General features: G+C 38.7%; 2 protein-coding genes across 3 annotated transcripts in view; both read left to right on the top strand.

The window, feature by feature from the left end:
• Positions 1 to 13,045, top strand: LOC137274231 (uncharacterized). The gene is made up of 3 exons (XM_067807295.1): positions 1 to 162; positions 10,258 to 10,447; positions 11,107 to 13,045. The coding sequence occupies exons 2-3, from the start codon at positions 10,290 to 10,292 to the stop codon at positions 11,780 to 11,782; spliced, it is 834 nt and encodes a 277-aa protein (XP_067663396.1). The 5' UTR covers positions 1 to 162; positions 10,258 to 10,289; the 3' UTR covers positions 11,783 to 13,045.
• An 8,772-nt stretch (positions 13,046 to 21,817) lies between these two features.
• The window catches only part of LOC137274229 (cyclin-dependent kinase-like 3), a 42,778-nt gene continuing 36,764 nt past the window's right edge, over positions 21,818 to 27,831 (top strand). The window contains exon 1 of one of the 2 annotated variants that reach the window (XM_067807293.1): positions 21,818 to 22,209. The gene's annotated coding sequence lies outside the window, so the exon portion shown is untranslated. The remainder of the gene's footprint in view (positions 22,210 to 27,831) is intronic. The other variant, XM_067807294.1, reaches the window with a different exon arrangement.

The raw sequence follows: 27,831 nt of genomic DNA, 5'->3' as shown, positions 1-27,831 counted from the left end.
CAATCACCAACAAGCAGCGTTGAGCATTATCATAAAGCACAACCCAGCAGTCATCTTTGTCTCTGTTCACATCGTCTACACCGGATAACATTAGCTGGACTAAATTTGAGCACATTCTTGACAATTTTCCTAACACAACAAAGCGGATTTCCTAATTTCCAGGTGAGTACAAATAGATTATTTCGTTCATCTGAGCATTCTAGAACCAAAAATATTTCCTAAAACAAAATGTCGGATCAACTCACTCCCATTTTATTTATCTAGAATACACATTTTTCGATGTGTCACATGTAATATTGTCCTTGTGAATGATAATATCAATTTTCCCCACTGCAAAGGGACAGCTGTGGCTATTTTTATTACAGGTCGATATATACCCCTAGAAATAGTATCCGTTACCAACCCACACCGGCGATTGATATTCAACTTCCTGATGTAGTCTCGTTAATGTTAAGCAAACCTGTGGCATACAAAACTAAGGACCTTATGCGTTAAACTGTTCCGAAACAGAATAAAAAATATGTATTTATGCCCTAATTTAAACAGCTGATAAACAACATCTTTCATCTTGATGATCGGGGCAGGTATCGTTACATCGCCCAGTGGATAGCATTTACATACAGTGTGTCATTTATAAAATATATGTCGCGAGGTTAAAATCCATTGTTCCCATGTCCTTACATAGACCAAACCCGACATATATGCAAGGTTCTCACTCTAATGCGTCATAATATTAACACAATATTATATATCATATCACCCAGAAATATTCAAACCGGGAAATAATATAGTATCGTCATAACCATCTTTTCCGTGTACAGTTTAGTAATAATTTGAATGTCGAACTTTGTCGATATTTGTGTGCGTCGACAAATACAGTGTTCATGTGATTCATTTTGCAAAATTCACAGGAAACTTGGGTAAATGTTTGTAACAAACAACGTGTGAGGAGATTCAGTAAATCCACACAAAGCTCCCACGAAGGTTCTGCGTTATAGGAATATCGACAACAATGCGTAAACAATAGCACCACATGATCGAACTGTCCTACCTCACTAAAACGAGGCATAATATCAGGTACGATCACTTCAAGGCTTTTATGTTTTCACCTTCTTGTAGCAATTCATGAATCACGACAGATGAACATTTGTGAAAATATTTTCAAAAAACATGTCATGAAAGATGCTAATGTTTCGTTGAATTCGTTTAAAGTGCATGTGAAACTTTGTTGCCAAACCTCAGTCGCCATGTTTGACTGTAGCCACAGTAGTGGATGAACTGGTGGAATGTCAGTTAAAACAATAAGTCCCAATATGTTCCTCTATCCCCTATCTCCTCCTACGTCTGTGTGTTTACGTTGCTTGAATGAGAAACAAGACCCCCTGTCGGGAACAGAGGCTGGCACGCGACTAGGGTCTGGTGTTACTGACTACTTTCACCACCCCTCTCCTATTTCCCCTCTCCCCCCACCCTATTCCTACTTCCCCCTCCCCCACCACGGTGATACTTCAACGCACTGTACACACTGGCCTAGACTGACGCTCAGCCCCTGAATATATATAATTTTGACAGTAACAGGTGAATCTGTTTCAATTGAAACGGAGTCCTAGTGAGTTAGGAGATTAAGCCTATGTATAGACTATAATATAGACTTGCTTCATTTAGATATTAAATATTATAGGGAGGGCTAGTTATTATGGAAAATAATGTGGTTCAGGGACTGTGAGACAGACTGGCACAGGTCGTGCTATTTGTTGAACTTTATAACAGCAATACATCATATTACAAACCTTGTTATGATACATATTGCAGGGATGGGATTTGCTGAATATTAACCTTAGACATCTGTTTTTAATTAAGCTGATGCTTACATTGCTACGACCCTTTTTCGGTTGGTTAATTCATAATGATATACGTGCTACTACTACTACTACTACTACTACTACTACTACTACTACTACTACTACTACTACTACTACTACTACTACTACTACTACTACTACAACACCTTCCTCTACTCCTCCTCCTCCAACTACTACTTCACCTACTTCACACACACACGCGTAGTCTGGGCCTCCGCCATTCATTGCTCCAGGCAAGTCTAGGTACATGTATCTGAAACATCTGGTATGTTTCACGGGTAATAACCCACAAGCCAGGGGCTCATCTTTATCTACACACGATACAGTGTACCGAGTAGATGGACGTAAAGAGGCTGATGCTGGTTTCAACCCTTCTGTTCATTTACACTGTCAAAGTACGTCTTCAGATTTTTATGATGTATTTTACAAAAAGACACAAAACAATGCTTACACTTCAATGATACGCTTTCGTCTTACACTATTGCTTGCTGGCCAATTCTAACATATACTGTCACTTCGACTAAGGAGCTGTCAACAACGGGGATAAATTTAGGTTATCACACTAGTGTGTTTTGGGATGGTTAATATCCTTCATTAGGAATAATCATTGTATTAAGGGGTCCTTGGTGATTTGTGTCTTAATGGTTGTTTACCTTTTTGTTTATTTTTCAGTTTTTGCATCCTTTACATGCAATTTCATTTGTCTTGATTGTTTTTCAGTTTAAAAATGATAGATGCAAGGAAACATTTCATATGAGTGAAATGGATGCATGTTAGAGTGTCCAAACAATACAGCTGATTATATAACCAGTTAACAGTGTTGGGTGAACATTACTTTGCAATGCGTCCAGTGGTCCCGGGGAAGTTTTGGGTAGCCTGGCGATTAAAGCGTTCGCTCGTCACGCTGAAGACCCAGGTTCGATTCCCCACACGGGTACAATGTGTGAAGCACATTTCTGGTATCCCCCATCTTGATATTGCTGTGAAAGTAAAGTCGCTTACTCGCCAGAGCAGAACCGAAGTCGGCGTAACTCAACTGTCCTGGATATTGATAGAATAGCTTGCCTCAAAGGTTATGATTGGTGGTCTTAAAGACTATGTTGTTTTCGAAATTCATTGATATTATCATGAATGAGTATGTATTACACCACCTTAAGGATTGTAGGGGACATACGAAGTGAGCTTCAAGCATTGTACCTATGATAGTAATTGCATTTAACCATCTCCCTACCCCCGTCACCCCTTTTTTTACAAATCAAATGCTCCTGCATGTATGTATTTGCAACAACGAAAAGCAATAGTTTCATCTGCATGTATGATGAGATATGTATGTCACCTGCCCACTTTTGTTTTACCTAGACATCTAAGTAACGATGTACCTGCCGACCTCTCCGGTAGAGGTAGCAGCCAAGGCGCGTATGTACGGTTAAATGAAATACGGTAAAGAAACTGTACAATTACTATGGAAGTGAGAATTAACAAAGGAATGTAAACAAAACAATTTTCTGCTAAACCCGAACAAAAGTACATGAGGAAATTAGTACAGTCATGCGAGGTTTTAGTCCTCTGAATGACAAACATTCTCTTGCCAGTCACAGACATAACATTGGAAATGGACCGGCTCCAAGTCCGATAATTGGGTTTATTCAAGGCGTTGTGTGACAGAGTGGATGACAAAGGACTGGACTTCGTACAACAGTTAATACTTACTCGACAACTGTGATATATAATAACACACTGGTGGTTCAGTGCAGACTAGAGTGTTTCTCAATGCAAGAGATCGACGGAACTAATTTTCACCATACCCCAACTCGGAACTGTCCCATAGTACGGTTGTAGTATATTTTCGTTTCTTTATCTGAGCACTTGCTAAAACGGGTATCGTGAGTTTACACAGGAGAGCGAGAGCGAGAGCGAGAGAGAGAGAGAGAGAGAGAGAGAGAGAGAGAGAGAGAGAGAGAGAGAGAGAGAGAGAGAGAGAGAGAGAGAGAGAGAGAGAGAGAGAGAGAGAAAGAGACTAAGAAAGCTAAAACGGTAATACGGTATATATGTAACTATCGTCATTGTGGCAAAGCTACTTGTTGCATTTCTGTATCTGTAATACCGCTACGTTTAGGCAAGGTGGGTTCAACACTGATCTGCTCCAACAAGAATACAGGTGCATATTGTGTATACTACGTCAATTTGGTTTCCATGGACGACAGAATCGTTAACTAGGGTTGTTGCTGGACGTTTTGGCTGATGAACATCAGCTCATAAGGAGGGCAGAGAGGAGGATATCCTCTCCGATACTTCAACTGTGTCATGACTAGGCAGGAAACAGCTGGTTACAGCATGCAGTACTGTGCTTGGCCGGTCAAGCGCTCATTGTTTATCTGTCGGCACTTACACTAACATCTTGTCCCTGAAATGAACATATGTTCAGAAACTGTGTTAACCTACACTTGCCATATAATCTTCCATCCCTAAAAATAGTCTTTAATATATTGAACTAATGAAACCGTTTTTGAAAAATGAAAGGTAAAACTATTGAACAAGAGGAGATTGCGATGAATGGCAAGCCAAGAGACTACGGGACGATGAGAGTGAGTGATAGAAGATCAATGCAAATACATGTTATACGTTAGACTCCCATTTTATGTCATTTAAATTATTAGGAATATCATGACAGCTGATCTTGACGCCACCATCATCGGGTGCTTTCACGAGTAAGTTTGGACTTCCTTTTAAGATTCGATTTCTGAAATGGTTATTGTGATGACATTTTCCCAAAGCTGAAGTAGCATCATTTCCCCAAACAGTGTAAAAACGTAATGGTAAGTTAAGCAGGTCTTGATGTGAAATATTTCATAATTATTTTCACACTGATATGTTCTACAATGAACACGAGACATACGTAGACACACCACCAGCTTGATATTACGCGTCACGTGACATATTACCCTTGGGTCACATTCTCGCTTGGTCGCGCGCACCTGGTGGAGGGTCCATCACATTCCAGTAATGGCTGTATGCATGGGAGGGGTACCACAACATGATCCTTCACAGAACATACATGATGTGTTGACGAGCTTGTATATATACAGCGTGGCATGTTAATTGCAGTTAATGGAGCATCTTTCAGAAACACGAGCCGTGTCAATAAATAAATCGCATCCATGCCTGTCTGGGCTAGAGTTTGATTTTAGGATTCACTGCAAAGACAACGGGAATGTTCAATGTCTCTCTACCTTTGTTATATCTAGTTTAAATAATATTTTTTAACATATTGCTTTGAAGAATGAGGGCAATTTTCTATGGATATACAACTTCTTTAAACTGTAGTGGCGACATTTCGACATCGATTCTGATGTCGTTGTCAAGAAAGTTTGATATATTTAAAGTGAAACGTTTTTCTACCTTTAAATGAGAAGTTGCGTTTTGAAATATAATTGATATCAATTTTTTCGATAAACATTTTCCTCGTGTTCAGTTTTATTTTCATGTTTTGACCGATTGTCGTTAAATATAGAAACCGTTTATTTTTATTTTATCACATTTAAAAACGTAAATATCACCAGTGCTTCGAGAACTTTACCATAATATCTAATCTTTTCCCTTTGTTTTGGTTACATTTCCTGCATTGTGTCAAAACAAATTCAGCGGCGCTGATACTATCTTAGACTAAAGATAGCGGCAATATATAGTATGATTTTCCTGGTATACAGACATCGCTAAGTCTCACATTCATTTACGGTTCACAAGCCATGTCATTTGACATATGTGTTTTGCACTCTACACCTTATCCACGGCTGTCACATCTAGCACAGTCTGTATCGGATAAGTTGGGTCACATTCCCTATTTGACAACTGAAGGTCAGTATTTTACATTTAAATGAAGGTAGCTTGAAAAGATCGAGTTTGGATCAGACTCTCGAACGATTGATATAATGAGCGACTTTAGCCTGCAGATCTGTCAGCCAAGTCTCCGACCTGATCAGTCGTTCCATTAAGTCTCCTTCCACTTGCCGCTATTGTTGCCGGGAATATTTTATGGATGTCATAGACATATTGAAATGAAAGATAAAAATACGATATTAATATATTGAAATATTGTACTATAGTGATAATTGTATATTATTAAATCTGCTTACGGTGATACACACATACGAACGATCTTCATATCTTTGACACAGGCTTTTTCATTCATGTGAACAAATATACTGTGTCGAGTAAGACATAATCGATACAGCTTTGGGGATTCACCTTTAGGATTCACCTTTGGTTCATGACAACGATCAAATTGGCCCTTATTGAGGTTGAACAGTCGCGCTTTGTGTCACACCTGGCTATTGACAAGGCACGCGCGCACGTGGCACATGAAATATCGATAACGAGGTTCCGACGGGTGGTTGACAGACAACGGGTGACAGCTCACTTGTTATTGATTTCAGGTAGAATATTTATGTTTCACTCATGTCCACCTGCCAGTTTGACCCTTTAGTATGGCTTCAGTGTGGCAGGTGCGCTTTCACTTATAGGTAGCGAGTGAAGGTTGTGTTGTGCCGCAATCAACACTAAAGCAGCTATCTAAATAAACTAAGGCAACATGCCCCACAATTCTCAGTATTAGATCAAATTAGACACTAAGACAATAATACCGGTATTCACACATCCACATTACACGGTATGATATTTCGATGAACATTGCGTACGTCATATAGATTTTTCTCAAAGGAGCAAGCCTAACAACCGCATATATTATTACACACCCGACCGACGTGTAAGTATGCTGTTGCAGCAAATAAAGAGTGTTATATAATTATATGCTACGATATCAGGTAAGTTAATGTATGAACGAATGATTTGTTTGAAAACAACACGAAGTTAATGAACTTATAAATTATCTTCCTGTGAGTTACAAATTATATTTTGATACATTTTATTTGAAAGTGTTTAAGTCATTTTTTATTCATTTGACAGAGGTGTACACCGTCAATATGTTAGTTTCAAAACAGGTGACTTTGTCTCTCAACGAAGCGATTAAACTTTAAGTATTTCAATCTGTGGTGAACATGGAAAACATCTTGGGTGTCTCTAGGCTGTCATTCGTCACGAGACCATGACAAACACAGGTGACAAAGGAAAATACCTTCCCCGTTATATGTTCAGGGCACATGGACATAAAATTACATGAGGTAAATATTTCATAAGGGCACTTCACGTTTGTTTAAACAGTAAGAGGACAGATGGTTGGACCCTTGAATTAACACTGTTTGAAACACAAAAGGAATAACAGTACAGGGTTTGTGGATAGTGTGCATTATTCATATCGAGAATACTCACTGCTATTGTGTACAGTTTACTGCGATGAATAATTAACCATGTCCATATTTGGTTAAAGAGGCATCACTGAACATGATTGTGAAGTGGAGGGGCGATTTTCTTGAAAGAATTTCCTGACCCAATTAGCGTTGTGTGTGGGTGAATGTATGGGAACATCGGTGTGCGACTGGTACATTAAAGATGTATACGGTTTGTATCATCAATATGGCTCTATCAGTATGAATCTATTTGTGTGATATCTATGTATATATACTCAGCACCATTTGCACACAACATTTCGATACAGCTACACCAAATTAAACATGAATTAAAGGTAACTGTCTTTTTCCACACATGCGTATGGGTGTTATTTGAAATATGTTTTCAACTGGAGCATGTGGGAGACATCATATAACAATAGTCTAATTTTGTCATTATGAGGGCATACACGTTCAACGATGTAATGCTGATGTTACTGCACAGAGGATTAAGCATATGCACACGGTATCATCAAACATACTTTGGGAAATTTTTCCATTACATTTTCCCCGACATTTTCCGACATACGAGCATTAATCCACAAGTTCTGTTTATATGCTTTCGAAAAGTCCAGCTTTAGCAATATTCCATGCGTCAGTTAAAAAAATGCATGTATGTACGAGCTGTTGGCATTGTTCTGTTATTATTTTAACAATGGAAACCCCTATATGATTGACACGTCGAAACAAAACACCAACGTGCCCCAGTTACCTAACAACACACGAGGAAGTGCCACGAGCACTAGGAAGTATTGCTAACACAATAGAAAACAGGTGACACAATGTGTTATCTTTAATGAGTGGATGGGCACAATGGTAGCTTGATTACCTTAATCCGCGTTGATCCCTACAAATCCCCCGACAATGATTGTTTGTATTGGGGTATGAAGACTATTCAGTTTTGAGTAATATATCATTAATATTTGTCTGTCAGTGGATGCGTGTCAAACGTTGACCATATATAAGTATGATATGGAGCTAGACACAAATCCTTCTGTTCCACATTGAACAAGTACTCCGAATTGCCTCTGATCTGCTTGTTTGAAATTTGTTGGTAAGTATATTCAAGGTGATCAGTATGAATGTTAGTGTCAAGACACTGCAGTTTTGACTTTTGATGTTTTCTAGTTTTGTTTTTGATTTGGTTGGGTTTTTTTAACTTTAGATAGGTAATACAGGACAAATCTTAAGGATAACAACTTCTTGAATTTATTTCTCACGGCGTTTCTTGGCTTGTTCTAGCCCCAGCATCAGGTTGAAATGAGCAGTAGGGCTTAACTGTCAACTCAGTTCAACCTGATGATGTGATGATAGGGCCGGAACAATCCCCGAAACGGCGTGAGACATAAAGTTGTTATCCAGAAGATTTGTCCTGCATTACCACACCAACTTCTAAACGACTTTGAAGAATTTGCATGGGTCAGTTCAGCAACGTGCATTTATAACTTTGCTGTGTCTTGATTGAACTCATTTACTAATCTCTCTCTCATCCATGAATCTAGAGAGCCTAGTGCTTTTAACATTGGGGATGCGTACGTAAAATGTACGAATGAACAAATGATGCGTCTTCTGTCCAGCGGTAGCGTGCATGGTTCCGGAAAGGTTGTGAAAACGTTTTGTTTGGCTATGTCATTTGTATAACTAATGGTGTTGAAAGAAATCAATTTAATCACATTGCTGTATGTGTCTTATTAATACCAGGAGTCTAAGTTCAAAATGGGACACCTTTACAACCTTCAAACAAATATGTAAGGCACGAAAAATATTTTAATGCCATAACATCATTTGACATCGATGTAAGGACAACGAATTCCACTACATCCATAGAAAATATATATTTTATTTCAGTTAATGATTCATCGCAAACAGGTCATTTTTCTAAATAAATCAACGGTCATATGTAGTTTTGGTATTGCTGTACATTTTCACCTGTGTTTAAAATATCAGTTGTCTATTCCTCAGATTTTTACATGCTTGGATTATCACGCCATACATGGCAATATATGTTTGCCTATTACTGACGTTCAAGAGCCAGCTGTTGCTGTCACCTCATTAATCCATTTACTGGTACTTTTCAACAGAATGTTTGTTTAGCGGATTGTACTCTTAGCGTCTTCATCCACCCTGTCTTAAATCGCTAACTTAAACAGCATCAATTACTTGATGAGCTCAGACAGATCGCAGCTCTGATCAGCTGTCACATGTTTCGCTTCAACAGCCTTGTACTCCGTGTATAACTCTTGACCAATGAAAATTCGCTATATCAACATGTGGAGTCTATCTATCTATCTATCTATCTATCTATCTATCTATCTATCTATCTATCTATCTATCTATCTATCTATCTATCTATCTATCTGTCTGTCTGTCTGTCTGTCTGTCTGTCTGTGGAGAGAGAGAGAGAGAGAGAGAGAGAGAGAGAGAGAGAGAGGGAGATCATGGTTAATGCACGGCAGACAGCATTTCACAGGACGTCTTTTATTTACGTGTACATTTTACTGTCAGGACAAAGATTTTGTTTTCGTTTTCTCCTCACTTGGGTAGGTAAATAGGTTAGATAGAAAGGATTTGGGCAGGCCCAGGTGATTAGGTAACACTTCAGTGAAATGAAGTACTTGAGTTCATACACTTACAGAGCTTACTTTGGCCGCAGTGTTTCAAAGACAAGGTCTTATCTCGTAATGTAAGTATAGAATCAAATAGTTCAATGAAGTTGATTCTGAAGCTGTGCTGAAGTTACGGGAGTTGATGAGCCCCACTCATCAGTTGCCACGATGTGTCATATGATGAATTTAAATGCGTAGAAATTTTGAAATCTTCACTCTCGAAGGTTGCCACGATGTGTCATATGATATCCACATCTTTCTCCATCCACTAACCCCTCAGATTCATTTATATTCCCCTGCTTTTATAATGCCCATCAATATAGTCATCTATCTCTTGTTCACATCTGCTCGGCCCGTATCCATATCTTTCTTCATCCATTTCATCCACTACCAAATCAGGTTCAGTAGATATGCCCATGTGTTCAGTGTCTTATGTTTGTGCTGCAGTACTCCCCGCCGTGACCGCTGTCCACTGTAAGATGGGTGCTTGTTGTACTAAGACGCAGAAGCTGGACCTCACTCGCCTGGACCTGACCGAGGTCTTCTCGGACTACATCTGGAACAAGCTGTACCCAGAGGATGTGGGCAAACTCAAGGCCGCCATGACGCGGAGGAGCAAGTGCAAGGTTGAAATCAGGTACAGGATACGAACCAGCCAGTGGAGAATCGATGCTACACCATCACCGAACAGTTAAACTATGAATAATATGATTTATCAATGTTTCATAATTCGACGACTTATGCATTGGTCTCAGAGGTGTGTGCTTATAGCCTGTTCTTTATTCCCTTTGGCAACGTTACAGCTAAATCACGACACAATGTGTGTAACGGGAATCCCCCGTGGGATATGCTTCATATATTGCTAGGTGATGATCGCGAAACACCAAATAATATATGTGCCAGTGCAGAGTTAGAAGCTGCGATTCCAAACGTCATTTAAGAAAACTGTAGGTATGCAATGTTGTATTGTATTGAAGAAGAAGATCGTTTGAGACATGAATGGAAGAACCTGTCCACCCTCTGAAAAAAACCAGACTAACTGCCTTGGATATTAACCCATGTACATGCAACAAATGTAACAACTGATGAACATGAAGGAACTTGAAATGACGAATCTAAAAGTCTATTCTTTGAAAAAAAACCCTCAACTCTATTCTTTTAAAAAAAACTATGTACAAAATACCCCGTCACATAAATGCAAAAAACACAGGGTCGTGAATGTTTCAATGTGTTTTACTTCTATATGTTTGTTCATTCTGAAATGGTTACCTAAGATATGCATGGCTTCTGTTTCAGGTGGGAGTACCTTCAGAAGACCAGCTCCACGGAGTGGCACGACCGTGCACAAGACATCGACAAAGAACCCGAGGAGCCAGTATGCATGCACTTTGCTCATTACGAGAACAGCACAGGCGAAGAACAGAAGTTTAGTTTCGGCGCTGAGCGGGAAACAGTGTCGTCTGCTACCTTTGAATTCCTGGAGAGTTACACTATAGGTAAAGAGGCAAGCATTGAAATCGGGATTCCGGATTATCTGAAAATCGGCGCTGGTGTCAACGAAGAGGTTACCATGGAGAAAAGCAACAGCAAAACGTTCGAAACTCGACTCCAGTGGAGTATCAACTCCGACATCAGTGTCAACGTAGGCCAGAAGACCAAGGCCGAGATGAAAATTGTAGAAAAGAAAACACTGTCGGACTTTACCGTCGTAAGCAAGATGAGTTACAACGACACCAAGGAGACCAACAGGCGGCGTCTACCATACGTTATCAGAGATAAAGACGACAACGTTCTGTCTGTCGGCAGCATTTTGAACCTCGAGGCACCATTCCGAGGACGTCTGCCGGAGAAGTGCGAGATGGTGACATTCGAAGACGGCGGACGGACCATGGTCATCCGGGTTTCTGGCACGTGCAAAAGCATCACGTGGCAGGAACAACACGTGAAGGTCGAGTCCGAGAAACTACCGTAGACCAGGACGGTTGTTGATGGCCTCAATGCGTCAATTTCAAACGGTTGGTACAGACTCTACACAATCAAAGAGTGCCATTTTATATGCGTTGAAGGATATCAAAGACATTTGAAGACGTCCATCTCTCGCTTTGCGGAAGCTATATTCTTAGTTCATGTATAAGGTCAAGAATACTCCCACCGCATATTCAGTAGTGCTGGTTTTGGTCATGTATCACTATAACTTGTGGCCGATAAGATTAGCTCTGCTAACATACAATAGGCCGCTGCTAGACAGAGAGAAACATGCAGATGCCTTCAAAGAGTAGCTTCTACTTCGATATAACAGATATTCGCATATATTCGACATAACAGATAAAAGTTAACCAATAGTATCAAATACCCTGCAAAAATATTTAGAGATTTGCGAATGATAATCTTTTTAAAAGAGATCTTAATAATTACTTAATCCATACAATGTCTTTCATCCCTGTGAGGGAGTCCTGAAAATGCAACAAATGTATGACACTTAACACCTTCTTCGAATTCATGATATTATGTATGGAAATCATAAATGTATTCAGATTCCTTGCATAGACTGATAGTTTGGCTGGACTTCGGGTAATTTGGCAGATCCATTCTCACAAAGGTTGTATCTTGTGTTTCCATCACTATTCTTGCGTTGTGACGTGAAGGAGACATTTGACGGGGAAGCATTTGACCCAGGTACACGTCTTTATGTAAAGACCAACACGAGACTAGCAAAGAGAGAAACATTCATGCCCATTGCGATAAATAACAAATCCGTAAACACTCGAGTGCATAATCGGGGCGTATTCGTAACAACTTGCCTCTTTCCGACAATGACAGGAGTAGTTACAAATGATCGGAGCGGAGGCGAGGTCTGCGTTCTTCACTTTCCTGGGTGACGGCAGGACTTTCCAGCGAGACGCCAGCACGTTAACCGAATGTCCATGACGACTGTAGGAACAAACAGCAGCAAACGATAATCAGTGAAGGATAATGACTGATTATATTAATCTTACTGGGACATTCCCGTCACATATCGGGTTGATTTTCTATATTCTTTCATATGGGCAGTTACATCAGTTGTCGAGCCGTGCTTTATGTAAATTCGTTGCTAGTGCGAATGCTGCATGTGCTCAGAGAAAATCAAGTGTGATACTGTATATGCTGAATTTTGTAAATATGACATTTTGTATTGTAATGTATGTTTACATTTCATCATGAATGCTTTTGAAATAAATTTCTGAAGATTTGTAAATATGAATTTTGTCATAATTTTAAAAAAAAGCAATCGGAAAATGAAGATGCAGATGCGTGTGTATTATACGTGTATTATACACTATGGTTCATGCACGTGTCATCTTCGTGTCATTTATGATATGTGGTATCCCAAATCCGCACACCGACGCTTATTTTGTTGATCACTAGCTTGTCAGGTCCTTGGTCGATTATTTACAGAACATGTGTGTCATGATCCGCTGATCAAATTTTGGAATTCCTGTACATGTTCACGTCCTTCAAGAGTTCCACCGATGTGATGCACGTCTTTCTCCATTCACTTTGAAGTGACAAACTGTTTTCCAAAGCGTCGTTAAACCAAGCTTGCGCAAAACATTGCAACCAGCACAAAGAGTGTGAAGACGTACGAATGCATTAGTGAAATACTGGGGGTGGTGGGGTAGCCTAGTGTTTAAAACGTTCCGTCCTCACGCCGCACACGCGGGTTCGATACCCCTACATGGTGCAATCTGTGGATGCCATTTCTGGCATCCCCCGCCGTGATATTGTTAAAATACTGCTTAAAGCAGCGTAAAACCGTACCCACTCACTACTGACATTTACTCAGTGTGGTCTTCATTGTTGTGTTATGGCGTCACTTTAGCGACGAATGTTAGGGTGAGCATATTCATATAAAACATGAGTACCGCCAGTCTCAGTACCCAAATAGGCACTCCTGGGCACTGTCTCCTGTTGATCGGTGAGTCTGTAGCTGGACGTGGACTCCCGTATATTACAGCCTTACGTTGCCAACTTGCTTATGGATAAACCTTTTCGGTTATGCCAACAATCACCGATAATGAATAACACGTTATGTGGTTCGGCTCCCATCATGGAACTCAGGCATTTTATGGCCGCTACACTCTCAAAAGCCTGGGATAATCATTAATCATCAATTGACTCAGCCAAAGAAATATTTGTGAATTATTTTTGTGCAACATATTAAAGATAAAACTAATTATACAATATATTTCGATTTTTAAATATTGCTTCTTCTGAATTTAGGTGTCGGTTGCGTCACTACGATAGACGATTGTTGTGGTGAAAATTTAGGACTTTTTTACCGATACATTTCACCGAGGACACTTTTACCAACCACCTATATGAGACCTTCCTTGTACCTCTCTGTCAAGTGAATTAACAGTGATGTTTTTCAACCACGAGCAGTAGAAAGCATTGCTAACACAATAGCAAGCAGGCAACACATTGTGTTAGTTGTGTGGATGGACACAAGGGTAGCTTGATTACCTTAATCCTCGTTTATCCCTACAAATCCCCAGACAATGATTGTTTGTTATTGGGGTTATGAAGACTATTCAGTTTTGAGTAATATATCATTAATATTTGTCTGTCAGTGGATGCGTGTCAAACGTAGACCATATATAAGTATGATATGGAGCTAGACACAAACCCTTCTGTTCCACACTGAACAAGTACTCCGAATTGGTCTACTCGTTTGAAATTAGAATTTGTAGGTTAGTATACTAGTATTCACTTACGCAACAACACACGAGGAAGTGCTACGAGCAGTAGAAGGTTATGTTAAACACAACAGAAAGCAGGTGACACAATGTGTTTTACCACGGAGACTGTATACAGATTATCCCTGGTGTTATTAACAAGATGGTCATAAAGGGAGCTTGTTTATCTTAATCGGCACTAATTCCTACAAATCCCCTTACAATGGTTATTTGTTTGAGGGTTATGAAGTCTACTCATTTTCATTATTTTTCATCAATATTATCCCGCCAGTAGGGACATATGAAAATAGACCATCAATACGTAAACTCATGGAGGTAGGAACAAGACTTAGTGCTCTCCTGGGCCACTATTCTCGAAACGTTCGTAGCCCTTAGAATTCTTAATTTTGATCGTAAGCAGTGTATTAAGAAGGGACTTAAGAACTTCGAAGGATTACGGACGCTTGTGTTCTTCGGGATTCAATAAAGTCACGTGTCCTCCTATGATGCCTTGAGTGAATATATGTGCTAGCTCTATCAAAGCACAACGTTGTATAAATTGCAGGGCAATGTCTAGTGCATTGTGTCACTCTCTCGGGATGTCTTGTTAACCACAGGACGAGTTATAGCCAATGAAAAATTATAGATTTCTTCCTGACTTGACTCGGTATCCTCTAGGGTGCGTGGCGTAAAGCAAACGTATGAACCAACGGGCAGGTTAGATCCTGTTATAGTAGTATGACCAGAAATTATTGAGAATTTAAAGATTGTGATTTTTTTCGCTCACTTTTCACGTATTAAAAGTGAATATTAGCAGAACATAGCTCCAGGTTCAAAGACAATTAGTATTTTGTCTGGTCAACATGGGGAGCAGTGCAAGCTTCAATGCGGCGGGGCATACTACTGATCAAAGACGTTAGAAAGTCGTGGTCCATGTTGCCCAATATCGGACCACCTCTTTTTTTTCTTTTCAGCAATATTTGTCAGATTATTCTTACTGACGCTTTCCTTCATAAGTCCCCAAGCATTTTCTGTTGGATTTAGGTCAGGGCTATAGCTTGGTCAGTCTAATAATGTCATATTCATTTGGGTCCGAAACCAGGCCTGTGAAAGATTTGAACGATGTTTCGGGTCGTTGTATTGCTGGAAAATCCAAAACCTTCCATAGAACACGTGATCAGATGGATGTAAATGTCCTCGAGGATATCTGTGTATCGCTCACTGTTCATATTCCCTTCAAATACACAGAGGGGCGTTGCCCCTAACACAGGTATGCCACGCTACACATTAAATTTCGGACTGTACTTTCAGCGCTGATACAAAGGTTTTCAGTTTATTTGGTTCAGAATTTCAGCCACACAGAACTTTCATCTGAGAAAATCACATCGTCACATTAATATCATGTATGCTGTAAGCACTGGTTCAGCCTTCGCTCCTTTGTTCAAGTTTCATGACCGGTGATGGAATTCCTTGACTTTTCTGCCAACCCATTACGTGCAGCTCAGTTCAGCTTTCAAAACTCCTTCGTTTTTCTTTTAGAAAAAAAAGAGTACCATGACGCCTCCTGTCACCGACAGATAATTTTCTGGGCCAACATGCCCCTCCCCGTGCCCAATGCCAATAGTTTTCAAAACACGATAAACAGTGGGCAAAAAGAGGCCTGATCTACTTGAAATCACTTTAGCTGACCTGATGTTATAATACTCTAAAATCAACTTCCTCTTCTCTAAATGATCCATATTGAGGATCACTCAAAATGTCGTCTGCTGGCAAGAAAACAAAGGGTGATAACTCTTTACAACCTAATGAAAAAGGATTAACGGGGGTGTCTGTCTTGAATGAAACCAAGCACGTGATAGCTGGTCAAGTAAGTGTACACCTGAAATCCAATTAAATATATTCCTAAAATTCTCAATTATTTCTGGTCATTCTATAAATCATCACCAGCAACAGAAGCAATGTCTGGGACTGGGAGGGTTTTTTAGCATCAACGTTCACTACTGTGACCCAACACAAAATGTAATGGTATAATGAAGAGGTGCACCTTTACGTCTAGCACTAACGAGAATGACAGGACGCCATCTAACATTCATACCTGGATAACCCCGTATCCTTCAGAATAGCAGGCGGTCGTAATAAGAATGTATCGCCTTTAAAACCGACATAAAGCCATTCTCAGCTTCGCCCTTATATCTGAACAACATGTACACAATACATCTAGACGTAGGATGCAACTTTACATTCATATAAGCACAGGAAGATTTCAGATATACACTGGGCCTCTGGGTATTCGACAATCAAAAATCAAATGATCAAGGTTTTGCCAATATCTACAATTAATCCATTACAGCTAATTATATCGAGAATCCCCTTGAACCAATCAGGCTGTCTGTTTTTGAAAAGGGAAATAGTTTCTTCAAGTGAGAAGATTTGAACCTGCCTGAATAGAAGTACTCTATGTAGATAGTAATCACAGCCATGTCAGTATCTGATTGTGAGGTTTGATAGTACAGATGCAACTTGAATGTTAATGACAATGTACCGTTATAGTTGTTAGGGAAGCGTACGTACAATATAATTGTTTTAACAGCCATGTATACAGTGTGTTGTATACATACCGGAATATCACAGCGCGGTACGTCAATAATCGGTCTCACACACAGTGCCTCTGAGGGAAAATCGAACACAGTCGAGGTGTCGAACGATAGCTTTCACCAAAATACTAAACTCACGCATCCTTACAGGATGGTACCCGTCAAGATCCAGGTTAGATGTGGTCTAGAATAACCCATGCTTGTCTTACGGTGAGACTAACGGGAACAGGTGGTCAGACTCGCTGACTTGGTTATATCATCATATCCCAATTGCCTGGATCAATGCTCATGTTGTTGATCACTAGATCGATTCCAGCTATATGACGGCGTTCTTTACATACTAGTATTCGAGTCCGATCCAGACAATCTAGTGATCAACATCACGAGCTTCGAACTATGCTAGAGGGATACGATGACATGTGTGAACCAAGTCAGCGTGTCTGACCACCCGATCCCGTTAGTTGCCTGTTACGACACACGTGGGTTACCGAAGAGGGGCGGTGGTTAAAGCGTTTGCTCGTTCGACCCGGGTCCGATTCCCGACATGGATACATATGTGTGCCCATTTCTGGTGTACCATGCGGAGAACCTGCAGGAATATTGCTAAAAGCGGCGTAAAACTGAAGACCAATTCTAACGCGGATCTTCATGGGTCTATTTTCCAAGCATCTTGCGTGGTAGATTGATTATACACCAAGGGATATGAGAAAGCGCTAATTAATTAATTCCGTAATATGTGTCAGATAGCGTGGTAATTATCACGATAAAGATGTGTGATAGGCAATACCAGGGAGACTGTATACAGAGATTTTCCTTGGCAATACGAATGTCAGTCAAGGTATTAACAGGGCTAGTTATGCCAGTTGTCGCTGTGATACTTACGCGTTTTGTTTTTTTGTTGTTGAAAGTATTCCATACATTATTATCATTATGTATGATGTATGCCAGTTTATAACCTTTTCTGTGCACATCCTTGTACTGAGTGAGTGAGTGAGTAAGTAAAGGGTTTACGCCCCTTTCAGCAATATTTCAGCAATATCAAAGCGAGGGACCCCCACAGCTTCACACGCTGTACCCATGTGGGAAATCGAACCCGGGTCTACAGAGACGCTTTTACTATTAGACTGCACCACCGCCCCACTTCCTTGTAAATCAACCAGCTATTACACAGCAAACGTTACCGTGTTAAAGTCGCTTCTCCTTGTTTCGTGTTACATCATCCAGAACATGAAAATACGTATTTTGAACAAAAGTAAATATTCTCGCCCATGCACCAAATGTTGTTTGCCCATGGGTAAGATTTCTTAAAATCGGTGTAAATTAGCCGAATTAAGTCAAAATGAGTCCAAAATTGTGTCCTGAAAACCCTTTATTCATTTACAACCACAAAAAAACGTGTAGTTTGAGTGAAATTTAACATTCTCGCCCCTGTGCCTGCCCAGGGGCGAGCAAGCTTAAATGTTGAGTTTTTCACATTGCCAATTGTTTTCATGCTTAGTACATGTATATATTCATAACAAATGCATGTTTCATTTTGTTATATCCCTTGACAGAAAGTGGCCACAGTGTGGAGAGTTTGTAGACTTTGGTGAGTCCAGAACTAAACAGTGACGTGTTTAAATCCATTTGTAATATGTGTATGCACAAGTTCAATGTGTGTGCTGATTGACTGTGTGTGCTGATTGACTGTGTGTGCTGATTGACTGTGTGTGCTGATTGACTGTGCGTGCTGACTGGCTGTGTGTGATGCCATGCAATAGCACTCTAGCGACACAGACGGCTGCTCGTAGTATCAGCCACTAAATAATCTGGAGTGATTAAAAACGTTACAAGTGTTCACCAAGTGTACTAAGATATGACACATTTCATCAGGACTTAATCAAACATACCCGTGAAGATTGGAGTTAGATCTTCAGTAATCCACACTTGTGGTAACAGGCAACTATAACGGGATAGAAAGGCCAGGTGGCCACGCTGCTTAACTTGATTGGCACATGTCATCATATCCCAATTGCGTAGATGCTCCTGCTGTTGATCATTGGATAGCCCGGTTCGGATTCGATTATTATATAGCTGGGTGAACTTAAACAACCAATTAAGTACGCACTTGATGATCCATCTTTCAAATCAATAATCAGTTCATTGTTACATAATATAACAATTCACCTTTTCTTTCTAATCGCGATCATTTATCGTTTTATCGACTATCCATGGCATGTGACGCTACACGCCATCATTTCATTTATTCACATCGAGCGCACACTGTACCATTAGTAAACATGGTTGTTTGCAAAAGCAACTTTAACAGGAAATTAAAGCATAATCATCCGAAACGAAAGAAATATTGTTTTGTTTCCTTCTGACAGAAATAAAGCAAATGTTTCATTTTACTGACAGTCATTATCGTTCACGCGACACTGTGACGCAATTTCACACCTGACGTGTCCCGATTACGAAATGTCACCTCACAAAGTGATTTATCTGTAGAAAACACTCCCAGTTGGGGGTCGGGGTGAAGAATCATTTTTTGTATAATCACCGTCAATGACAAGTCATTGTTTACCGTCAACGTTGTGTAATGGATATACTGGCGGTTTTGAATGCGAAAAGGACAACTGGTTCATCAAGAATATAACACCTATGACGAAACGTTTCCAACGTTAATCACATGTATGCTGCTGCATGCTCCGGAATGTGATCGAATGCATTGTCTGGATTCACCTTGTCTACATTCTTCTGTCGATATAAGTATTTCTGTGTGCTAGAGGTAAGTAACACGACCCAGGTATATAATAGTTTAATTGTTTGGGTGGGGAGAATGTCGGTTTTGAGCAGTATTTCATTCAGGTACGAGCACGTAATCTTTGTCAACCACTTGAGTGAAACCCACAAACAGGCGTTAAGACAAAATCTATGGGATCCGAACCAACGACTGACGGATCTTGACAAGAAAAGGGACGCAACTCTTTTCTGCACATCAATGGCGGCGTCTCAAACATGTATATACTTCAAACATTAGTATTTCAAAGCTAACGGTCTCTATCGTACGTGTGCAGGTACACCTGTATACAAACATACGTACATGTATGTAACATATTGAGCAATATCCCGAGCAATATTTGCTTGTACATGTATTCACATCAGGGTTTTATCACATGAACATAGAATTGGTGTTGCCGCTCGTTGAAATGATATGAAATACCCGATACGGGCTAGTTCAGGAGACCATGTGGCCCTGTAAAGAGCTTCACGTCATTGGAACAAATATCACTTTCATCGTATAAATGAATAGAACCGAGATACACGCCTGTCGCAGTCCTATCGGATGACGCTTGTCTGTTCCTGTCCACGTTTCCATGTCACGAATATAAACAGCACCCTTTGCCAATGTGTCTCAAAGGTTATGTTGGGGGGGGGGGGGGGGGGGGTGTATTGAAAATTATGTTCAGAACTCCAAAACTTCTAAAAGGCACCTTTAAACCACCAGTCCAGTCTATGTGTCAAGTTTGGCGAAGAAATATTGAAACATTTTACAGTTCTGCTCCAGAATTGAACACTACCAGCGAATTCGATGTCAAACGCCCACCAAATTCAGCCAAAGATGAAATTGTTGCCATGGAAACGGAAACAATTATTTTACTCAGAAATCCAAAACTTCCAAAAGAAGAGAGGTCGTGTAAAAAATGAATTTCTTTACGCAAAGTTTCTACACCAGTGATTTGAATGTGCAAAAAATCAGTTATTTGCTCTTCATACTTTCATTTGTATGTTACAATATATTTATCTAAGGTGAAACAAAACCCGTTTGAAGAACTATGATCATAATTCACATGACCAATGACATCAGCTATTATTTGTACATATTGTACAACCCATGTTTGTTCTTCTCTCTGGATACAAGTCAGCTTCTGTCTCCCAGTCACCAGTATTTGTTCGGCGATGTGCTATAAATTCTGACTTTATCAAGATGTGACCACCTATGACAGACTATGGCCAAATAAGAAGCAGGGAAGAGCTGCCATAAATTACTCTAAACAAACACTTATACTTACTGAAGGCGGGGACCTGTGTGTTGGGACCTTATATCCGAGAAAGCAGTAGTAATAGTGAGTGAGTTTACTGTTACCAATTTTCAAGAAATATCACGACAGAGGACACGAGAAATGAGTTTCATGTATTGTATCCATGTGGGGAATCGAACTCGGATCTTCAGTGTGACGTGCGAACGCCTTAACCACTAGGCTACCCACCGCTCCCATTAGTTATAAGTATGTAAGTTAAACATATTAGTTCTGTTGCAATGTGAAACATGTCATCCTCGATTCCTATGTCAACAAGAGTGTAGTTGAATCAACTGTTTCTAAATAGTCAGTTTTGGACGAGACAAACCATGCAGTTACTGCACAACAAGAGATAGGATCGTCACCAGTTTCATACTCGAACGAATTCAATAAATGATGTTGACAGGCTCCTTAGTTTCGATTCATAATGTAGATTGTTTTCTAATAATATACACTATAAAGGTTGACAGAATTATCGATGGTAGTTTCTTCGGAAAGTATTAATATTTCGGTTGTAAGCAAGAGAGAAACCAATAACAAAACAAACGAGTATAATGATTAAACCCATAGATCAACAAAATGAGTGTTTTCACAACCATCAATCCGTCACGCTTTTATGATCACCCACCGGAAGTTTGCTGTGGACGCTGTGCATTGTGGGCAGGTTGGCAAGGAAAATATTATGGCGGCTGGGCACGCTCAAGTGTCATGTTTCTGTGAGAATATTAGATCAAATTGAATTATTCAGTGTTGAATGTCCATTCTGAAGATTTAGATGTCTCGGACTATCTAGTCTTAGTGTTACAGAGTGATGTTTACTGTATGTTGATGGATTATGTTGTGAAATGCAGTCATGAACCACGACAAATGCTAACATTCCATTGATACCGCTGTGTCGATAGGGCACCTCATTGTTTATATAACCATGTGGGGTGTTGCATGAATGGTTTTTGATAACACTATTTGACAGTTATCTTGAACTCGGCATTACTGGTATTTCAAATGAACAAGTTCTGGCAAATGAATCGGGTAAGTACATCACATAGATTGAAACGCTGATAATATTACTGAGTCTGTAGTCAATCGTAGTCGGTAGGATTGGTTAGAAAGTCTTATTGTTGTTGAGAATTTTAGGAGACGATGTTGCTCGTTAGGTATAAAATTGCACTTTTGCACGTTGTTTAGTAAAGATTCAGATATTAAACCGGCACTTTCTAGTTTAAAGAAAATTTATATCTGTTCTTTAAAACAATTTAACAAATGCAAATATTAATCAAAAGGTATTAGGCCTTTTGGACCCATGATATCATCTCTTCTGCTGCATCATCAGACAGTTTTTATATCTTAAAGTGTTTTTTTTAATGGTGTCCCATTCTTTGGACATTTGAATAAAATATTCGTTAGTGTAATGTCAAGTCCTGTAAAGTTATTCAGAGGAAATTTCGCTATCAGCACATTGCTAATAATAAGATATAGGAGCTAATATGGCAATATTGTACCACAACTAAATGCATTATTTCAAAGTGCACAACCATGATAATTTTCACCAGTTTCTGACTACTATGAGACATTGACTACTCATCATACTACTGATATCCAGTATGAATTTAGTTTAGAATGATACCTAGTCAGTATATATTCTTGTTAAATTCATCGGTCATCAGATTCGATGTTCTACCTGGTCATTTGAAGAATCAAACATAGACCAGGTTGAGTTTTTAATCAGTTTCTTTCTAACATTTCTTCAATTTGTCATCTATACGAAAACACACACCATGAATTAGTTGCAAGTGCCTGCAAACAAAGAAAATTGTGTATTGTTTGAGTTTATTTTCTTGGTGAATGAAGTAAACTATTCTGAGACATGTTGGATAAAAGCAGGCAGCAATCATAATTTTTCCATCAGTGAAATTGACCGTTTGTATTGGTTGCACCCATGTTGAGCTAGACTTGTCAAGTAAATCAGTCAATCAAGAACATTTTTGCCTTGAAATGGCTATTTAATCAGGTAAAATATGCAAACTAAAACACCTCCTGTCTTTCAATTGGAAAAATATTTGATGGAAATCTAAAAATACATTTGTGTACATATCCACTATACTTTTATGACAGCTGAAAAACATAGTACATATAATAAGGATGGCATATATTTTAATGATAATTTGTATAAAAATATGCATTATGCAAGATATCATTTTCAATGAGTCACAATTCACTTCAGCACACAGGTTTAGTTTTGCTGCTTCAAAAATCTGCCAGCTTCTTTTTTTCAACACAAATATTTCATTTAAAATTTGTTTGGTGTTTTCAACTGTACCTTATTTATAATTACTCTACTATACACAATCCAGGGTTTTGTGTCTGTGTCCCATTGCGTACAGTTCATAGTGAAACACTATCCTTTTTGCATTCAGAAAGGTTTTGTTATTGCAGTCAATAATTCAAGTTGACTGATCTTCATGATCAAAGATATGTTAACGTTGAAAAACATATTATTGATTTATCTTTTCCTCCATCATGATTTAAACATTTTAATCAATAAAAATTAGACATTGGTTATTAATGCATAAAGTGTTGGAAAGCTTTTAGTGAGTTTTACAAAGTTCCATGTAAGAAAAATTCTATATTTTTACCTATGTTAGTATAAACATGATAAACATCATATTCTGCAATAAACATGACCATCAAATGAAATCAGACCTTAGTTCAAACTACCGTTAACAAAGGTATGAGGACATCCCACAACCTGTCATGTCAGTACAACCTTTCATTGAACAATCAGTGCGTCGCTAACCATGTCAAGAAAGTGACAGCTGGAATGTGTTTTCTTATCACTGAGAAGCTAAATACAAGGTATTCCAACTGACAGAGGCTATGCAACTGATTCCAACAAAATCCTTTTGTATCTCTCACTTTAGTGGGATATACTTTTGAATAGAAGATAATTTGCACACCGTGGGGGATGTTTTGTTATTTAGTCCTAGTCATCTATTAGAGTTTCCAGAATGTTGTTCAGTTTTCATATTTTGACTCAAGAACGATGTCAAAATATTTTTAGCAGTGGAGGTAAAAATGAAAGTTGCCAGTTTAAAACTAGAGCAGAATAGTGCCAGAAAGACACTTTTGGGCTGGCTAATGCCAGCTGCTTGTTAGTCGTTATGTTTGTCAGATTAAGTTCACCAAAGGTTGTGATGTGACATTATATATGATGTCCTCAGATGTCAATATTATAGATCTGATTTTCATGAGATTCACTAAATGTTTAAACTGGTTTTGATTTAATTCACTAAACCCTATGCTGAAAGGATCAAATAATGTTTGGACATTTGCATAGAATTTGGGGATTACATTACATTCAAAATGACATTTTTTTTAAAAGGAAGTCTTGCATACAGAAAATAGCACTCAATATGTATTTCTTCCCAACTACTGCAAAGTGCACAATTTCAGTCAAATGAGAACAAGCGATCTGATGGTAAATGAATAGTATCAAGTGAAAATGAAAGGAATTGAAATGTTCTCACATTGACTGCAAGTGAAAAATGTGTCAGTTTCAGATTGTAGTAAACAGACATTCATTATTTCTCTGCTGCATCCCAGGTTACCATGGCTACAATGATTTGTTCCTGTTGATGCCTTGGACCTTTTTCTACTTTTAAATATAAACAGACAAATATTTTATGTTATTAAAAATATAATTATCTCTGTGCATGTGTACACACAACACTACTTTTTGTTATTGCTGTTAGCGTTATATCAAAGCATGTTCAAAATGTTTTTTTAATTAAATATTTCAATTTACGTTACACGTACATGTATGTATTTTAGCAACTGTGAAATATTTGATGTGTCTTTTGTTATGGACAAGCCAATAGCTTTTGTACAATTTTATTTTCTTGCATACAATGTACAGACAATGAAAACATGCATTTACATGCAACAGAGCAATATTCCAGTTGTAATACATACCTGAACATTTCTTTGTTGGAAGGAGTTAACAGACTTTGAAACATAGAGTCACTTAATCATGTTAATTGGGTTATTTGATGGGAATTTATCTAAGGGTTGATGTCCCACCCCAGGTCCATAACAAATATCATTTAGCAATGTTTAAATCCCACACTCTATATACTGAAGTACCTGTCTATGTTTATAAAGTTCTAGCTAATAATTTGGTCAGTGAGGTAACTTCTATTTCACTGAAAACAGGATCCAAACTGAATGACAGGGTTCCAGTGTTTATGGTTTTGTTTACCAAATTTAACATTTTTGCATTGAAATTAATATTAAGTTACTTTAGAATTTCAAAAATAAAATCTTAAAATATTTTCAGTAAGCACAACAATGTGTCCCAACCTGCCTACCAAGGGCACCTTTCCATCCCAGATAAATCACTGTGGGAGTGAACAGCTATCCTCTTTGAGACATAGACTTGAGTGGTCCTGAATTCTGTAAATGGTTCTTGATTAGTTCTACTTTTATTTCACCATGTACACACTGTTAAATTTATTTCAGGGACTACATGTTAATGTCGGTATTTTGAAATTACACCCAAAATATTTGACAGAACACAGTCCAAAAGGTCAAGTTAACAGTGTCACATTCTTTCTGAACACTGTGTGAAATAGTTTGGTACAATTTTCCTTATGAAGGGCTAGATAAGGGTCCCATAATTGTCTGATAAGCTCGATATGTTTGCACCGGACAAATAGATTAACAATAAAGTGCTGCAGTGCACTGGCTTGCTGTGCTGGAGGACCCCATGGGGTTAACAAACACTCATAACTTGGGAAATAATGTCGGCTTCATTGTAACATTTCAATAGAATTTATGTCTGTATTATGTGTCGATGAAGGTAATAAAAACAGGAATGACTATGTGGTTTTGGATAAGATTAGAATATTGCATGTCTTTGATGTGTAATTGTGTTGAAGATGGTTGCAATGTAACCTTTAGTTGTAGTTGAGACCAGGAATCTGAAGTGTTTAGTTTTTCACTGTAGTAACTGACTGGTTCAGTATTGTATTGTCCATAAGTTGCTGACTCTTTCTGTCTTTGAAACCGCCTGTATTTCTAGGTGTATGGGGACACAGTATTGGTTTCAGAATTAGGTAGGGTCTTGGGGTCATTAACCTATACAATGGTATCCAGGGAACCCCTACATTTTAACATATGTAAAGTTCTAACATTTAGGTTTATGAGAACTGACTTTCTTTATTCCTTTCTTACTTAATTTCCAACTCTGCCTTTGTCTAGACATTTGAGTGTTCATATGCACAGCTGTTTTAAGTGTTTATTTCTAAGTGAATTGAAAGGAACTGAAAACAAGCTTAATGCTGGTAGAATTAACTAATCTGACGAGTTTTCTGCCAGAATGTACATTTTGGTAACATTTAATCTATACTATAATCTTGTAGCTGAATTAGAAATTACATATATTTTCAGTAGTGTACAAAAATTATCTGCTTCTGATATTGCCATTTGCAGAGTAATGTAACAAGTTCAGATAAAATCTGACATCTTCTTGATGGCAGACTTACTGTAGTCTGTTATTTTTTAAAACTACTGTTTACTGTAAAAGTGTAATCATGGTAACAGTGGATAATGATAATGTTGATGTAGAGAATCAATTTTCAGACGGTTGGATAAGTCAGACCATTTCTCAGGTGTCCTCAGTTATAATACAATGGTAATTACGCTATGAGCAGAGTTACAGCAAACTTTCACCAGCTACCCCTGTCTGTTGTTGAGCCCTGTAAACAATGACACATCACAAGTATATGGCCCTGTCTTAGCTCACACCCTATAGATAATTCACCAGTCTACTCTACTGCTTGCGTTCATATCTAGCTTGGGTACGGGGATCCACAGTACTGCTGAATAATTGAAGGTGTATTGACTTTTGATGGCTGCTTGTGCTTGGATGGGTACACTGTGTGTAGCTGACCGGTGGGGCGGCTGGTCGGAGCTGGGAGGATGGAGTGACCCGTGGTCACGTATAAGGTTAAGGATAGATTAAATCTTTGGAATAAAGAGTTCCTGAGAGGGAAGTCAGCTGATTAATTGTAAGAATGTTTACTGATGGTGGAATCAAAGTGATGTGGCTAGGTGCACAAGGGTACCGTTGGTTTGTGCTGGGAAGAGAGTAGTAATTGTTTGTTTATGAAATACCACTCTCATCAATTCCCTAGCGATTTACTGGCATCTGCAGGAATGGGTACAGAAATAAGTCACAGATGACATTTAGTTTATATTATTTACTTGTTGCATGGGCACAAACTATTTTGCTTTCTTTATACATACAACAAATATGTCAAATGTGATACTAAACTATGATTTACTTGCACAATTGTCAATACTACATGTCAGAAGGTTTTGGGGATAATCTGTCAAAGGACTTGATGATATAAATTAGAATATGTATTAATCACAATGAACATCTAAGTATTGCAATACATTGCTATACAAACCTCCAGGCAATACATGTCCCTAGTTGTTTGTGTTTTAGTTCTTTGTGGAATGACTTAGCAATGATCGCGATGATATTTCTCTATCATGTTATATAGCACAAGGATGGTGTCATGAAGATTTGAAGATACCGAGTGTTTTGGAGGGATTTATTTGAAACTTCGGAACTAAGTGCAGCTGGCA

The sequence above is a fragment of the Haliotis asinina genome, chromosome 2 (genome assembly GCF_037392515.1).
Source record: "Haliotis asinina isolate JCU_RB_2024 chromosome 2, JCU_Hal_asi_v2, whole genome shotgun sequence".
NCBI lineage: Eukaryota > Metazoa > Mollusca > Gastropoda > Lepetellida > Haliotidae > Haliotis > Haliotis asinina.
The sequence above is the reverse complement of the archived record's forward strand: the minus strand, read 5'-3'. Positions and strand labels throughout refer to the sequence as shown.

Coding starts and splice junctions, on each gene's coding strand:
- LOC137274231 (XM_067807295.1), top strand. CDS start 10,290: ATGGGTGCTTGTTGTACTAAGACGCAGAAGCTGGACCTCACTCGCCTG. Junction 10,448..11,106: donor AAGTGCAAGGTTGAAATCAG/GTACAGGATACG, acceptor CTTCTGTTTCAG/GTGGGAGTACCTTCAGAAGA.